Source organism: Onychomys torridus, chromosome 13 (assembly GCF_903995425.1).
Source record: "Onychomys torridus chromosome 13, mOncTor1.1, whole genome shotgun sequence".
NCBI classification, from domain to species: domain Eukaryota; kingdom Metazoa; phylum Chordata; class Mammalia; order Rodentia; family Cricetidae; genus Onychomys; species Onychomys torridus.
Window position 1 is genome coordinate 3462592 of NC_050455.1, and position 15889 is coordinate 3478480.

Consider the following 15889-nt stretch of genomic DNA (forward strand, 5'->3'; position numbering starts at 1 on the left):
GGACCAGAGAACCATGAGTCTGTTTTCTGGGATGCAGCTTATAAACCCTGTCGGGATAGTCTTGAGCATCTCTGGGGAGGAGCTGTGTTTGGCGGGCTTTGAAGGGGTGGGTTTAGGGAAAGAGATAGGGAGGGGAGTTGAGGTGGATCTTCCACCAGAACAGTCCCTGTGGAAAATGACAAGACTCCTCCCAAGGTCAGTGTGGTATGACTGGATGCTTTCATTTTCTAAGAGGTCGTCCTTTCTAGGAAGGATTTCTACTCTCTTGTGTGGCAGGGCTTCCTGACCCTCCCCCCCTCCCTGCAGATTGATGCCTGGCCCTCACAGGGTAGGCCAAATGGTCTGTGGTTTCCGCCTTCTGGCCCAGAGAGATCACAGCAGCTGGATGATTTATATCTGCCCTTTGAGGAGCCAGCAGAAGGTCATGCCTGGTGGGCCCTGAAAGCTGTTTTCTGCTGGACAGAAGGAATGTGTTCTTTAGAGGCATTGCTGGGTTATAGTTAGCCCTGCCTTTCTTTCCCGCCAGCAGAGCCGCTCCCCTGCAGAGCCAGCTGCACCCTCCTGCTTAATGTGCACAGCCTCAGAGTGCCTCCTTCCGAAGGCAGGAGGGCAGTCCTGGCACCTGTTCCAAATCAAGCTGCTCGTAGTGGATTTCTGTCTGTGTGTAGTTTTGTTTGCATGCAGTTGGCTTTCTAGTCTTGAGTAGTCCAACAAGCTCTTGGATTTTTAATTTTACTGGCTCATGTTAAAGCTCCCTGAGTGTGTGTGTGTGTGTGTGTGTGTATGTGTGTGTCATGTTAAAGCTCCCTGAGTGTGTGTGTGTGTGTGTGTGTGTGTGTCATGTTAAAGCTCCCTGAGTGTGTGTGTGTGTGTGTGTGTGTGTGTGTGTGTGTCTGTCTGTTACAGTATACTTTATCCTCACAGACGTTGAGACCAGTGTGCTATCTTAGGCATGAAATTCACTGTATTTTTATTTGATAAGAATGGGGTTTTCACTTTGTGGCACTCGGTTTTTCTTTACTGACTGAGTTCTCTGTAGACAGGAATTGGTGGTTTTTTTTCTGTTGGTTACCGTCCCTGCTCACTTTTTTCTTAGTCCTCTGCTGGGATCTAGATTGTTAAACTACACTTTCCCAAGGCCGTCCCCTTACTCCCAAGTTTGGACATTGCCTGTATTTCTTTAGCTGTCCCGCTAACCACTCGGCTGGCTTTGATTGGCCGCAGTGCTCCTGCCCCCGCCTCTGTCTTACCCCTCGCTGGCCTTGATTGGCCGCAGTGCCCCTCGGCTGGCTTTGATTGGCCGCAGTGCCCCTGCCCCGCCTCTCTTACCCCTCGGCTGGCTTTGATTGGCCTCAGTGCCCCTGCCCCGCCTTTGTCTTACCCCTCGCTGGCCTTGATTGGCCGCAGTGCTCCTCGGCTGGCTTTGATTGGCTGCAGTGCTCCTGCCCCGCCTCTGACTTACCCCTCGCTGGCCTTGATTGGCCACAGTGCCCCGCCCCTCTTCTGCCACCTTCCGTCTCTTCCTCAATGCTGCTTTCTCCTTAATCAAGATTCTACTTCCTTTAATAATGAAAACACAGGGTAAATGGAGCCAGGTTTTCCTTCTTAATCCCAGATAAGAATGGAAGGAGAGAGGAGGAAGACTTAGGTACTTGTTTCCTGGGGGGGAAAATGAATGTTGAAAAAGTCAAAAGGAGAATTTCACTCCTAAGCTCAGGGTTTGTTTATGTGGGGGGGCAAGAACATCCATCCATGCAGCTCCTGAAGAAGGGAATTGAGAACACGTTTGTTTCTCCTGGGTTTACCTAGTCGATGTCTGAGATAGAGTGTCTGTGTAGTAACTTCTGTTCAGTTCAACTAAATATGATGTCTCAAGAAAATCTTAGATTCTGAATAAGAAATGTAGCCAGGCTTTGGGTATTTACATTTGTTATTACGTTTATTTGTTTTGTTTATGCAAGAGATGGGGAAGTGCATGCCCCAAGTGGGGATCAGAGGACAGCTTGCAGGGATTAGTTCCCTTCTTCTATCATATGGGTCCCTGGGATCAAACTCCGAGCCATCTTTCTGGTCCAGGCTACTTAGTCTTCCTTTTTTATTCTTACCCTGTCCTTCTTTTAGATGGACAAAGACTCCAGAACATTCACCACTCAGAATGTTCATTGTGATTCCATAGGAAATACAGACATTCGTTGTTGGGAAATAGGTATGCTTAAGTATATTGTATTATATTGGCTAGAACACCCCTGCAAAATACCTGCAGGACTCAGGGCACAATCACACTGTGTGTGGTTCGTAACAACAGGATGTGGGGTGGATCAGCAAAGTGGAAGATGTCTGGGGCAAAGTCTACATGGGACCAAGCGAAGGTTCCCAAGGGTGCTGCTCTCCAGAGGAGTCACGTGCCTTCTGCAGCAATGAAGACACAAAAGAAGCGTTACAATGAGGGTGTCTCCTTCAGACCCCAGGCCAGCTTTATTACATAGGGCCAGTTCTGTAGGCATCCCCTGCCTCACACATCCCCACATTTCAGACTTTCAGGCAAAACCAGGTGTCCCCAGAGCCAAGTCTTCTGAAATCTGAGCTTTCCGCCTAGCCAGGGACACACATGGTAGACAAGCCTTTGAAGGACAGCAGGCTGGAGCACTGGGTTCATTCTTTTCTGCATGTACTAACGAGGATTATTTGGGTCCGGACCCTCGATAGTCCCCTCCCAGGGTCCGGGAAGAATCTACAACCAGCTGATAATCTAGTCTTTGACGATAGTAAATGAATCTACGTACACGAAACTCCTTAGACCACACACTGTATTCTTCTGAGTCAGTTCTCTCTACACAGCTTCTAGTCTGCTCTCACGCCCAATCCTTTCCTGCCTGATTTCTCTGCATTTATCTGCTGACCTCTAAGTGCTATCTTAATTCTCTCATCTGAGTTCTGCCCCAGCTAGGTTCTCATCCATCTAGTTCCTTCTCATCTCAGCCCCTCCCCCACCTCCTTCTCTCTCATCTTGTTCTTCCCCATCCGGCTCTTCCTCATCTTCCATCTTGTTCCTCTAGTCCTCTCTTTTAGCCCTTCAATCCAGTTCTTCCCTATCTCAGTACGTTCCTCTCCAGTTCTTACCCATCTAGTTCTTCCATTCTCTTGTCTCTTCTCTGTCTTCAAGTTCTCTCTTCAAAAATCCTCTCTCCTTCTACCTCTCAGTTCTCTGACTCTCTTAGTTCTCCCTAAGTCTCTCAGGAATCCAGTTATAAACCCAGGCAATAGCAATCCTCTCGCAGAGCAAGGTCATCAGGCTTGAATTCTTACAGGGCCTTAAAGGCAGGTAAGAATTTTCCTCAGGCAGTGACCACCAGGCTTTCTTTTATAATCCCAAAGGGGAGTGGTAAAGGAGGAGGTCAATAGAGAGCTAATGATCGGTTAGTATATCAAAAGGGGGACCTATGTGCTCAGTCTATATTCCTAGAAGTGGTTAGGTAAGAAGTTAGGGGTCTATTAGTAAGGCTGTATAAGAAAGGAGGGTCTCACCCTAAACTGCACAAGAAATAAAGCTATCCTCCTGACCTAGGAGATAGGTGTTGTTTTGTTTGGCCTTGGATGTTTAAGTCTGTTCTTAGAGAGTACAGAGGTATCTCTGATAAGGTACTTTCATCCCTCTGGGGATGGTCCTGGCCGGATGCTGCCAATGACAATAATTACAGGAAGGCTTAAACTGGTGTTCTGGCTGTGCATAGCTGTCAGATACATATGTATGTATGTATGTATATATATATGTGTATATATATGTATGTATGCATATGTATCAGGATATTCCTTTAGTAGAGGGGGAATGGTGCCCCATAAATGATGGAAAAGCTACATAGCACACAAGAAACTCATAGCAGGAAACGGCTGATAATCAAAAGCCAAATATCACCAAGGCTCCTTGAGCCTCAGCTTGACCTCTGGAAGGCCTTTGGCTTCTTCCAGGTATTAGCTTTGTCATAATCAGCTGAAATCCTGTGCTATATATTTCTGCGGCTTGTAGCAGTGTACCATATCCTAGCTCCCTTTCCATTCCAGTGTGTAGTTTATGAATCCAATTTGATTTGATACCATATATTTCTGAAATTACATGTTTTCTAAAGTGCATTTCCGCTGTTGTCAGGCCCTGCTAGCCTGTGTCAGGTCATGGGTGCCAATTGTCCACAGAGGTCAGAGCAGTAACGTCCTGTTGCTACCGGGCTGGGCTAGGCCAGTAAGCTTGTCTGTTGTCTCGAGAGAACTTGGTTCTGAAAATTCCTACCAGGAAGCTTCTCCTCCAAACATGAAGATGCTCTCAGATAACCACAGATAAACCTACTCCCCATCTGAAGATAGAAATGTGCTCAGAGGCACCATGGACAGCAGGAAGCTGAGGGCCTGTGTAGTGGGACCAAGGGGCCATGGAGAGTGACTCTTTGTCTCACCTTCCACCTTGGAAGTCTTGTTTGTGGGATGTTTTCTGGAGGGCTCTACTAGCGAACAACTTGGTCTCTGTCACCCCCTTCACTGTAGATGTCCCCAGTCTGGGACAGTGTGTGAACACCAGCCTTTGCCATAGAGCAAATGAAAACCACCCTTAATACACAGTAAGCATTAGACAGAGGTATCGTGGAGATTCTTCACATGTCTGCATTTAACATGAGTGATTTTGGGGGGCACTGCATTGGCATTTTGATCCAGTAAGTGTGAATTAACATTCTGTTTGTTTGTTAATACTTTTTGGCAGGACACCCTGCTCGGTGGATGGCACAAATTTAGCCATGGTTTCAACTGAGAACTCTTCTTAGAGGCATGAAAATACAGGGGGAGACAGACGAGGTGTGAGAAAGGTCTGCCAGGGGACATCACCGTGGCCTCGGGAGGCAGTGGGGGCCCCAGAAACTGGGGGACACCAGGTTCAGAGGGTCCTCTGCCTGCTTCCCTCCTCCTTCTCTTTCTCCCTCTCCCTTCCTTCAGCCTGTCCCCCTTTTCTTCCATTGTTCCTTTCCTTCATTTCTTCCCCCTCGCCCCTCCCTCCTCTCCCCTTCCTTCCCTCCACCCTTCTTTTCTCTCTCTTCTTCCCCCCCTCTTTGCCCCTCTCCCTTCTCTTCCTACATCTTCCCTTCCCCCTCCCCTCCCTCCCTCTCTGGGAAGAGTGTGGTGGCAGCAGTGACAGAGCCGTGCACTTCTTCCATGAGGTTGTACCCTGTGCTGATCGAACATTGACTGAAAAGAGGGAATGAGTAATGTAGGTAGAGTTTTCCTGCCTGGCCCACAGTCAGGACAAATCTCTCTCACCCGCCAGGCCCATAGACGCTCAGAACCAACCAAGTAAACACACAGAAACTTACATTGTTTACAAACTGTATCTACTTCTTCTATCTTAAATTAACCCATTTGTTAATCTATACTTTGCCACGTGGCTCGTGGCTTACCATTACCTTACATCTTCCTTGTCATGGCGGCGGCTGGCAGTGTCTCCTCCTAGCCTTCCACTTCCCAGAATTCTCTTCTCTCTTGTCCCGCCTATACTTCCTGCCTGGCCACTGGCCAAACAGCATTTTATTTGTACAGAGTGATGACAACAGCAGTGTAAGCCCCATGAGGCAGGTGCAGTGTGATGACAGCTAATACATGTGTTTTCAGTGGTTTGCTTTTCTTTCCTCGTTCCAAGTTCTGACTGCCCTGTATCATTACACAAATGCAAACACTGTTGCTGGGTTTTAAATCCTCTCTCCCCTTCTCTTCACAGCCTACATAAAAGGTGGGTGGATCCTTAGGAAAGCCTGGAAGATTTACAATAAGTGCTATGTGGACATCAACGCCCTTCAGGAACTGTATCAGAAGAAGCTAACAGAAGAGCCCTTATCTTCTGATGCAGCAAATGATAATCACATGGTGGCTGAAGGGGTGACTGAGGAGTCCCTAAACAGACTGAAAGGTGCTGTTAGCTTTGGATATGGCCTTTTTCACCTTTGCATATCCATGGTGCCCCCAAACCTGCTCAAAATCATCAACCTGCTGGGGTTTCCTGGAGACCGCCTACAGGGCCTTTCTTCACTGACGTATGCAAGCGAAAGTAAGGACATGAAGGCCCCTTTAGCTACGTGAGTAGCTATATTGCAATGCTTTGCTAGATATTATAGTGTTGAAAGTAAGTAAACAGCAGTGAGAACTTTGAAACTTCAGGAAAAATGCTGGTTGGTTGATAAGGATGCTGTGCCTGTCATGCAGCATCAAGGAATGTGTTCTGTGCTGGTGGTGACGTAATCCTGTTAGTTGGAGAGTTGGGGTACTGCTTGTCAAGTCCCCTGAATCCTCGGTTTGTCATTTCCTTATTTTCATGTGTGTGCATGTGCATGTTTATGCACACACATATGTGTGTTTGTATATGTGGGGGTACACATGCATAGTATGTGGAGACAAAAGAGCAACATGGGTGTCACCCTCGGAGACAGGCTCCTTTGGGACAGCCTCTCTCATTGGCTTAGAGCTGACCAAGTAAGTAGTCTAGGCTGACTAGCCTGGGGATCTACTTGCCTGCACCTCCCCAGCACTGAAATTACAAGCATGTACTCCAGGTCCATCTTTTCATGTGGGTTCTGGGGATGGAGCTTAGGTCCTTATTCTTGGGAGATAAGCACTCTCCCAGTTGACCTATTTCCCTGGCCAGTGTAGTTGGTTGTTTTTGACTCTTTGGGGGCCTGCCACCCAGCTCCCAAATAAATATACAGAGACTTATTCCTATACATGAATGCCCAGCCTTAGCTTGGCTTGTTTCTAGCCAGCTTTTCTTAACTTTAATTGTCCCATCTACCTTTTGCCTCTGGGCTTTTCCCTATCTCTATTCTATATTTCTTTTTTTTCCTTCAGACTCTGTGGCTGGTTATGTAACTGGCTGGGTGGGTGGCTGGGTGGGTGGCTGGCTGGCTGGCTGGCCCCTGGCATCCTCCTCTCCTCCTTTTCTCACTCCTCCCCATCTTCTTCTCCTATTTATTCTCTCTGCCTGGCAGCACTGCCTATTTTTCTCTCCTGCCTGGCTATTGGCCATTCAGCTCTTTATTAGACCATCAGGTGTTTTAGACAGGCAAAGTAACACAGCTTCACGGAGTTAAACAAATGTAACATGAAAGAATGCAACACATCTTTCATCATTAAACAAGTATTCCACAGCATAAACAAATCTAACACACCTTAAACTAATATTCCACAACAGGCCAGCCCAAGTTATGAGTTGATCTATCGTCCAGCCACCAATGATTTTATAAGGAGTTTTGTACCTTTACTACAGTCTCTCAGATGCACACTTCTGATTTTATTTGAATTTATAAGATAACATTTTGTGTGACTCTGAAATTTTTGTCCTTGCAAAGAGCACAAATGTTGGGTAACCTTCCTTGATGATTCTAGTTAGTTGGTGTAGCATATATAGTTTAGATATCCCCCAATAACTCATTAAATTGAGCCATATTAAAATTAAAATGCTTAAAAAGGGGGTTGGGGATTTAGCTCAGTGGTAGAGCACTTGCCTAGCAAGCACAAGGCCCTGGGTTTGATCCTCAGCTCTAAAAAAAAAAAATTGCTTAAAAAGGATTTGGTTTTAAATTTTCATTCTGGGGGCTGAAGAGATACATGATGGCTCAGCAGTTAAGAGCACTTACTGCTCTTATAGAGTATTAGGGTTTTATTTCCAGCACCCACATGGCAGCTCACAACCTTCTGTGGCTTCAGGACCAGGGGATATGATGCCCTCTCCTGGCCTCTGTGGGCCCTACACACATATAGTGCTCTTACAGAGCACACAGACAACACACTCACACACATAAAAAGAAACAAATCTTTAAATTTTCAGTCTGGAAAACAACCACTCTCCTCAGTCTGAGCTGCCTGACAGCTCCTGGGTCTGTTTCTCTGATGTGACACCATCTTGGCAGAAATTTCTCTTTTATACATGTTAGCATTGAAGGGTTAAAAGTGATGGAAAAAAGCTTTACCCTGTCACGGTCACTAAATTGCACAAACAGTGGCCCTTTACTAAATAGTATTAACAGGATTGTAACTTGTGGACATTTCTTGCTTATGGCTTAGTATTGTTTTGTGTTTATCTCTGAAAAGGGGATTGGAATTAATTTGGCAATTAGTATGTTTTCCATAGGGCTTAGATTCACCAGTGCACTAGCTGTAAGGTTCATGTGAAAACATTTGATGTGCTGGTTAAGTGCTGGTACGTGTTCATCAAAGCAGATCTCTCAGTGATTTTCCTCTCTATGTGCCTAGTTTAATTTAACTAACTCAAACTTGGAGAGTTTTAGATAATTTATGTTTTTATATTGTTTAACATCTTCTACGGCTGGGAAAGGGGCCTTTAATCTGTTTCTCTCAGTTATTTTAATGCTTATATATAATTTGCAACTGTGGATTTTTAAGTCTAGAGTCTGTGGTTTATATCATATATGCGTGTGTATGTATTTTTAAGATAGGTGTAGGATTTTACTATGTAGCCTTCCTATATAAAACAGGCTGATGTGGAACACACAGAGATCTGCCTGTCTCTGCCTCCCAAGTGCTGAGATTAAAGGAGTGAGCCACCACAGCTGCCCTGCACCCTGATTTATGAACACACATGTTTTACTTCTACAAAATGTAAAGGCTTTTATTACAAGAGACAAGAAATTGATGGTGACTGTCTCCAATGTGTGCACAGGATTAGTGAGGTGTAGAAACCAGATGTTTCTGTTAGTAATGACACAGCTGGAAGCTTCAGGCCAGCCACATGCTTCTGTGTTTTTCCCTCTTGTCCCATGTGTAGGGGCTCTTGACTGACATCTAATGCTAAAGGGGCAGTTTTCCAGACACTGACAGGAGTAGAGACTCCGACTGTACTTTTTGGAATATCACACGCATAGCACAATTTTATTGAGGAAAGTCAGTTTTGGAAGAGCACATGCTGATTTTTATTTTGAAAACAGAAGGCTTCTCAGTGAACCCTGGCTCGTGGTCTCTCTCTCCCTGTCTGCCTGCAGATTAGCTTTGCTGTGGTACCACACTGTGGTTCGCCCATTCTTTGCCTTGGATGGCAGTGATAACCAAGCAGGCCTGGATGAAGCCAAGGAAATTCTTCTCAAAAAGGAGGCTGCTTACCCGAACTCTTCCCTCTTCATGTTTTTCAAGGGGCGGATCCAGCGATTAGAGGTATGGCACCTTCCCCAGCTTCTTATGTGAACTTCTGATGACATGCCTCTGATTTCTGCTCAGGGGCTGCTGTGGATGTGCCAAGATGCCACGGGCCCAGGAATATCATCTCCTGGTGCCTTTTGTTACAGGCCTGAGGAGGACCTTCTGTTCAGGGGACAGGGGCAAAGCTGGGACAAGAGACTTCAGTAATGAGAGTGAGTGGCATTCTTAAGCTTAAGGTACAAGGGTACTTGTGAAGTCACTTAGGTAAAGGACACAAATTAGCCCTTTCCTCCTCTGAGTTAGTAATGACCTTACCTAGTGGTTGGTTTATGCAGTGAAATCGTCAGCTTTCAGATGAATGTTGCTTTTCTCACATGTTCATTGCTCAGTTCCATATGTGCATGCCAGGCACTCTCCTCACATGGTCCAGTCCCACCCTCAGAGTCAACCTGACCATAGACACACAGCTGTCACCGTCAGGCCACAGACAAGGGAAACAGAGACCCACGAGGGCTCTGATAATTCCTGAGATTTCCCACACGTGAGCTCAGGCTCTCTCCAGACCCAGACCATGCCCTGGCTGGGTAGGGCCCACTTCTCTGGATCTTTTGTATTGTTCAGGAGTGTGAGGATTTGGGGGAAATGGAGAGGTTGCAGACATCGGAATGAAGGTGGTTGCTCTCACTGCAGAACCCCCCATTTTCTTACCAGTAGTTGTCAATACACCAACTGGAAGCTTTGACACTCTGCCCTCCAGCTGGCAGTCACTCCATCTGTCAGAAGTCAGCCCCAGGCAACCCCAGGCGGATGGTGGGGGATTTTCTGTTGAGAGTTGCTTTCTGGGCACGAGGTGGGTTTGGCTTTTTCCTTTCGCTTCTGTCATTTAGAGTTGAGGGTTTGGTGATGTGTAGTGTCATACAGAAACCGTGTGCAATTATCCGTTCCTCTGAACTGGCTCATGCAATGGCTCTGAAACCTGGACACTGTGAAACAGCCTCTGACTCTGGGTCTCACTGTGTTGAGGATATTTGCAGCTTTGAGATTTTATCTCACTATCTCTGTGTGTGCATACTCACATTCACATGCACACATGTGTGATGGAAGACACATGCTGTGACATACATGAGGAGGTCAGAGGACATTTGGAATCAGTTCTCTCCTCTCACTTTTATGTGGGTTCTAGAGCTCAATTTCAGGTCCAGAGACTGACTGGCAAGTGCCTCTGTCTGCTGGGCTCCCTCCCAGGCCCCAGGCTTTGTCTTCTGCGTGACTTTGCTGCTGTGAGTAATCTTGTCCAGCAACTCTGGGAATTGAATCCAGGGCCTTGCACATGCTCAGCATGTGCCCTTCCACTGACCTGCAGCCCCAGCTCACTCTGTGAGTTTAATTCTCCAAGCCCTGGTATAGATAAAATGTGCTTTAGAGACTGCTCTGTAGCCCAGGTTGGCCTGAAACTCACTACATAGCCCAGGCAAGTCCTCGGTTCACATTCATCTCGCCTTGGCTCCCTAAGTGGTGGGATCCCAGGTATGTGCCATCTTGCCCAGATTTGAGATTATATACTGATAGTTTCTTTTGAAGCACAGTAGGAATGCCCACACACTTAAGCAGGTAGCCAAGTTAGTTTTCATCTCAGTATCTTGAAACTTTTTGTTTGTGCTCAAGCTTGTGAGCTCAGGGTTAGCATTTTCCTTTCTTTTGCTCTTAAAATGTAGCTCTGGCTTGTGGGGGTTCAATGCGAATGGCCCCATGGGCTCCTATGTTTTAGTATTTGGCCCCAGTTAGTAGAACTGTTTGGGGAAAGATAGGAGGTGTGGCCTTGTTGGAGGGGTGTGTCACAGGTGGCAGGCTTTGAGATTTCAAAAGACTTGTGCCATCCGCGGTTAGCTCTCTGCCTCCTGCTTGTGTCTGAAGCTGTGAGCTTCGGATGTTCCTGCTGTGTGCTCTGCCACTGTGGATTCCAACACTCTGAACCCGGAAGCTCAGTTAAGTGCTGTCTCTTGTAGGTTGGCGTGGTCTTGGTGTTTTGTTGCTGAAATCGAAGCGTAACTAAGACAGTGACTAGCTCTTGTGCACTCAGCATTGTTTGCTAGTGTTCTTTTCTTTCAGACTCAGGGACTTGAACCTGCTTGTAGAGAGAGAAGTCTGGTTACTACTATTCTTCTGTTCCCTTCGGTTTGTGCAGGAAAAAATAAGATTGAAAATACATAAATAAAAAATCATAAACTTCTTAATTATTCGTACCGTTAGTTACGGTGCATGTGAAACAGAAATAAGCTTTGTATCTACATGTGGGTCCTGTCTTCCAATATGTACCCTTTGTGCATTTATGCAGATACGCCCAAATGTGAAACAGTGAGCTGAGATTACAGGCGGGTCAACACACCCAGCACGCCCACTGGCTCTTAAGTGTGTCCTGGACGTCCGAGCTCTGTCTCTCAGCTGTAGAAGGCCACTTCTTTATCTCCTGAGTCAACTCCCACCCTAGATACAGCTTTAAATTTCCCGTTATTTTCCTTCAGTTAGACCCATGGTAGTATTAAGACCATTAAGATACAATGGGGATTTGCCTTGATTATTTTTAGATTCAGTTTACTGTTTTTAGTTTTGTGTGTGTACAAGTGCCTGTGGAAGCCGGAGGCATGAGATCTCCCTGGAGCCACAGTTCGGGTGGGGTTGATCTCGTGTCCTCAAGGAACGTATTTGTGCTTTCAACCTCTGGGCCAGCTCCAGCCCTGGGTTCTTTTTAAAGTATTAGGGACAGTCTATGTTTTAATAAGCTATTTTCTAGACTTCTCTAGTCTTTTTCCCTTTAAGCAGTGCAGATTTGTACATTTTCCCTCCTGTTTGGTATTAACAATCAAATCTGTATGTTACCCATATATGTGTTTGCTTCTGTGTATGCTTTCATACTTTGTGAGTACTTTCATGGTTTATGTGATATGACAACTTGGTAATATAGCTACTTTTTAGTATTTATCTCAAAGAAAATGCCCAGCTATTCATGTGGACTAAAGTAGCTATCTATAAGTCCATGAAGATACCCTATAAAGAGTAGCTGTCACACAAACATTTCAAGGACTCTTATTTTGAGAGCATCCCCTGAACTCTTGCTTTCACTTGTGACTATCTCCTGGCGAGGGTGGGGGTTGGGGGGCTGTGTTTAGTGTTGTAGTAGAAGTCCTGGGCTAGTCCAGGGTTGGCCTGCTGTGCAGATCAGTTAAACCATCAAGAGGAGTTTTTGCATGTTGAGCAGGGAAGGGGCTGGTCACCAGCTTCCTCTTTTCTTACAAACCTGTGTCTGAAGGAGATACATGGTGACTGCCTTCTCCAAATCCTTCCGTGTCCCTGGGAGGCCTGTTCCAGGATCCCCTGCAGAAGCAAAGTCAGTGAGTGCTCCAGTCCTTTCTATAAAATGGCAGAGGGTTTGCATGTGTTTGCACATTCTCCAAACACTTTAATTTCTAGTATCTACATTATACCATGTGGTACAGTACAGTGCAAAGGCTAACTAAATGGTTGTTTTACTGTATTGTTTAAGGAAACAAGCGTGTACAGGTACAATTTAAAATATGTGAATTTCAGTTTGAATCTGCGGTGGGCACACTGTAGAACCCGTGGGTACACTGTAGAACCCGTGGGTACACTGTAGAACCCGTGGGCACACTGTAGAACCCATAGGCACACTGTGGAACCCGTGGGTACACTGTGGGACCCGTGGGCACACTGTGGGACCCGTGGGCACACTGTGGGACCCGTGGGCACACTGTGGGACCCGTGGGCACACTGTGGGACCCGTGGGCACACTGTGGGACCCGTGGGCACACTGTGGGACCCGTGGGCACACTGTGGGACCCGTGGGCACACTGTGGGACCCGTGGGCACACTGTGGGACCCGTGGGCACACTGTGGAACCTGTGGGTACTGTCTGTGCTGGAATTTTGATGTGCTGCTGAAGAGTTTTCACTTCTTTCGAGTTATGTTTTACTCCAAAGCTGTGATAGTAAGGACTGAATTAAGCAATGCTAATGAGACAAAATGCAATTGCGTTTAAGTGAAGCCCTGTGCTTCCGACCAGGAGACCAAAGATGAGGGCACAGGAGAACCCCCACAAAATCTGTGCCTAAGGGGCCCCTTCACTATAGCCCTCCAACATCCATGGTGCTTACTTCTAGGACCGAACAGCCATATGGAAGAAGTTTAAATGTGCTTTGTCTCTTTTTTTGGATGTATTCATTTCTACTTTATGTGTATGTGTGTTTTGCATGCTGTGCCCCAGGAGACCAGAGGGCCTCAGAACCCCTGGAACTGGAGTTACAGATGGTTGTAAGCAGCCACATGGGAGCTAGGAATCCAGGTCCTCTGGAAGAGCCGCCAGTGCTGAGCCATCTCCCAGCCCCATGGACTTTATCTTTCATGTCTGTGCATGTGTGTGTCATATACATATATGTCCTATGCACTTATACAGAGACCTTCATATAAACAGAGTGTTGGTCTCTTTGGATTTTCTGCGCTCCCAGCTGTTAGTGAGCCTCTGATGTTCAGGCTGCTCCTGGCTGTCAGGAATCAAGTCAAGCAGTCCATGTGTCAGTGGAGATGGGCCTGCTGCCGTTGAAATGGTCTGATAGCTGGAGAGATGGCTCAGTCGGTCCTTAAGAGCGCTGGCTGCTTTTGTGAGGACTAGAGTCCAGTTCTCACACCCACATCAGGGAGCTCACAACCCTCAGTAACGCCAGCTCCAGGAGATTCTGTGTCCTTATCTGGCCTTCACAGACAACTGCACTGCATGTACACACACACACACACACACACACACACACACACACACACGAATGAATGGATGAATGAATATTTGAAATGATGAGCTAGATGCCTAGATGTGGCCCTGCTTCTGGAACCTTCACTCTACGATTGTCAGGGCAGTGTTGAGATCAGCTTATGGTTGATTTCTTGTAAGAGGCAGTGGCCTGCCTGGCATGCTGCCTTTTGAATTCCCTGCCAGAGCTCCTTACTGCCAAGCAAGGCATAGTGAGGGACATCCCTTCCTCCCTGCTGTCTGCAGGGATGCCTTTGATCGCTGGCCTTTACTTCATGGCACCTAGTGTCCCAGTCCTTCCTGGAGGGATTTCTTCATACACTGACTACCTGGTGTGATCCCCCTGTTTCCGCCCCTTTTATTGACCTGTTATGCAGGTGTCGTCCACTAGGGGCATGTCCTTGTTTAGCTGCAGTGTCAACTTGATGGGAAGGAAAGCTTCCATTGAGGAACTGCCAAGATCAGAATGGCCTGTGTCCATATTGGGGGGGGGGGGCACCTTGATTGTTGATTGACGTGGGAAGGCCCCGCCCACTGTGAGTGGTGCCAGCCCCCGCGGAGGTGGTCCTGGGCTGTATGGTAAGGCTAGGCATGGGCCTGTGAGTAAGCTATGGCTGTGCTTCATGTCCCTGACTTCCCTCAGTGATGTACTGTGCTCTAGAAGCGTAAGCTAACTAGCCCTGTCCTCCTCCTTGGTCAGGGTGCTTTTTCCCAGCGACAGGAGGAGACTAGGCAATGGAAGGACCTTGGAGGCTGGCTGCCATACTTTCACTCTGTGCTCATGTAAGATCCATTTTACACTGGTGCTTCCCAGAGATGACAGGCTGTGCTGCTGCTGCTGCTGTTAGACCTCACTCATGACTGTGGCAGGGACTGGAAAGTGGGTGCTGACCCCTGTGGTGAGTCATTCATCAGGTAGAAAGAAGAGGAGACCTGCAGAGGTTGTGGGAGCAGGGCCCAGGACAGAGGGACCACACTCCAAAGGCATGTACACCCATTATCAACCCTTTGTTGAAGGGCAACCTGTGTCTTATGTGTGAACAGCATGCCTGATCATCATGATGTAATGTTATTTATATCCAAGGCAATGCAGGAAGAGAGCTAATTCCCTCAAGTTTGATTAATTGTGTCTTCTTTTCCTCCAGCCCATAGCCCACACACACTTCCCTTACTTACCTTGAGTACCCCTCCCCCCAAAAAAACCTCATTGCATTTATTTTCAGAAGTACAGACACGGTTATTGATTTCATCTGATGTGGGGAGATGGAAGACACATCTGTCCTTGAGTCCCAGTGAGATGAAGCCATATTGTATGATAGAGTGAAAGCAAATTCACTGACCTGAGAAGGTCATAGTAGTCCACTATACTGGCTGGTTTTGTGTCAACTTGACACAGGCGAGTCATCAGAAGGAGCCTCAGTTGAGGAAATGACCCCATGAGATCCAGGTGTAAGGGGGTGTAGGTGTGGGGTGCCCATCTCATTGTGGGCACCCTAGGCTGGTGCTCTTGGGTTCTATAAGAAAGCAGGCTGAACAAGCCAGGGGAAACCAGCCAGTAAGCAGCTCCCCTCCATGGTCTGCATCAGCTCCTGCCTCCAGGTCTCTGCCCTGTTTGAGTTCCTGTCCTGACTTCCTGTAGTGATGAACAGCAATGCTGAAGTATAAGCCTAATAAACCCTTTCCTCCCCAACTTGATTTGTGGTCATGGTGTTTAATCACAGCAATAGACCCCTAAGATACCCACATTGTTTATAAATGAAACGTGCTTTGCTGCCCTCTTCACCCGGGCTGGACAAGCTGCAGAGCTGGTTCCCATCTCTGGCTCCTAAGTATGCCTGAGAGGATGAGCTTCCTATTTGGTGTCCCCTCTGCAGTCCTCGGGTGGTGGTCAAATGC

The 15889-nt window shown here is 47.1% G+C and overlaps 1 protein-coding gene across 1 annotated transcript in view; it reads left to right on the top strand.

Moving 5' to 3' along the window:
• Ttc39c (tetratricopeptide repeat domain 39C) overlaps positions 1-15889 on the top strand; it is an 84602-nt gene that overhangs the window by 46717 nt on the left and 21996 nt on the right. The window contains exons 5-6 of the mRNA XM_036204964.1: positions 5753-6107; positions 9024-9192. Coding sequence (XP_036060857.1) covers positions 5753-6107; positions 9024-9192 — 524 coding nt within the window. The remainder of the gene's footprint in view (positions 1-5752; positions 6108-9023; positions 9193-15889) is intronic.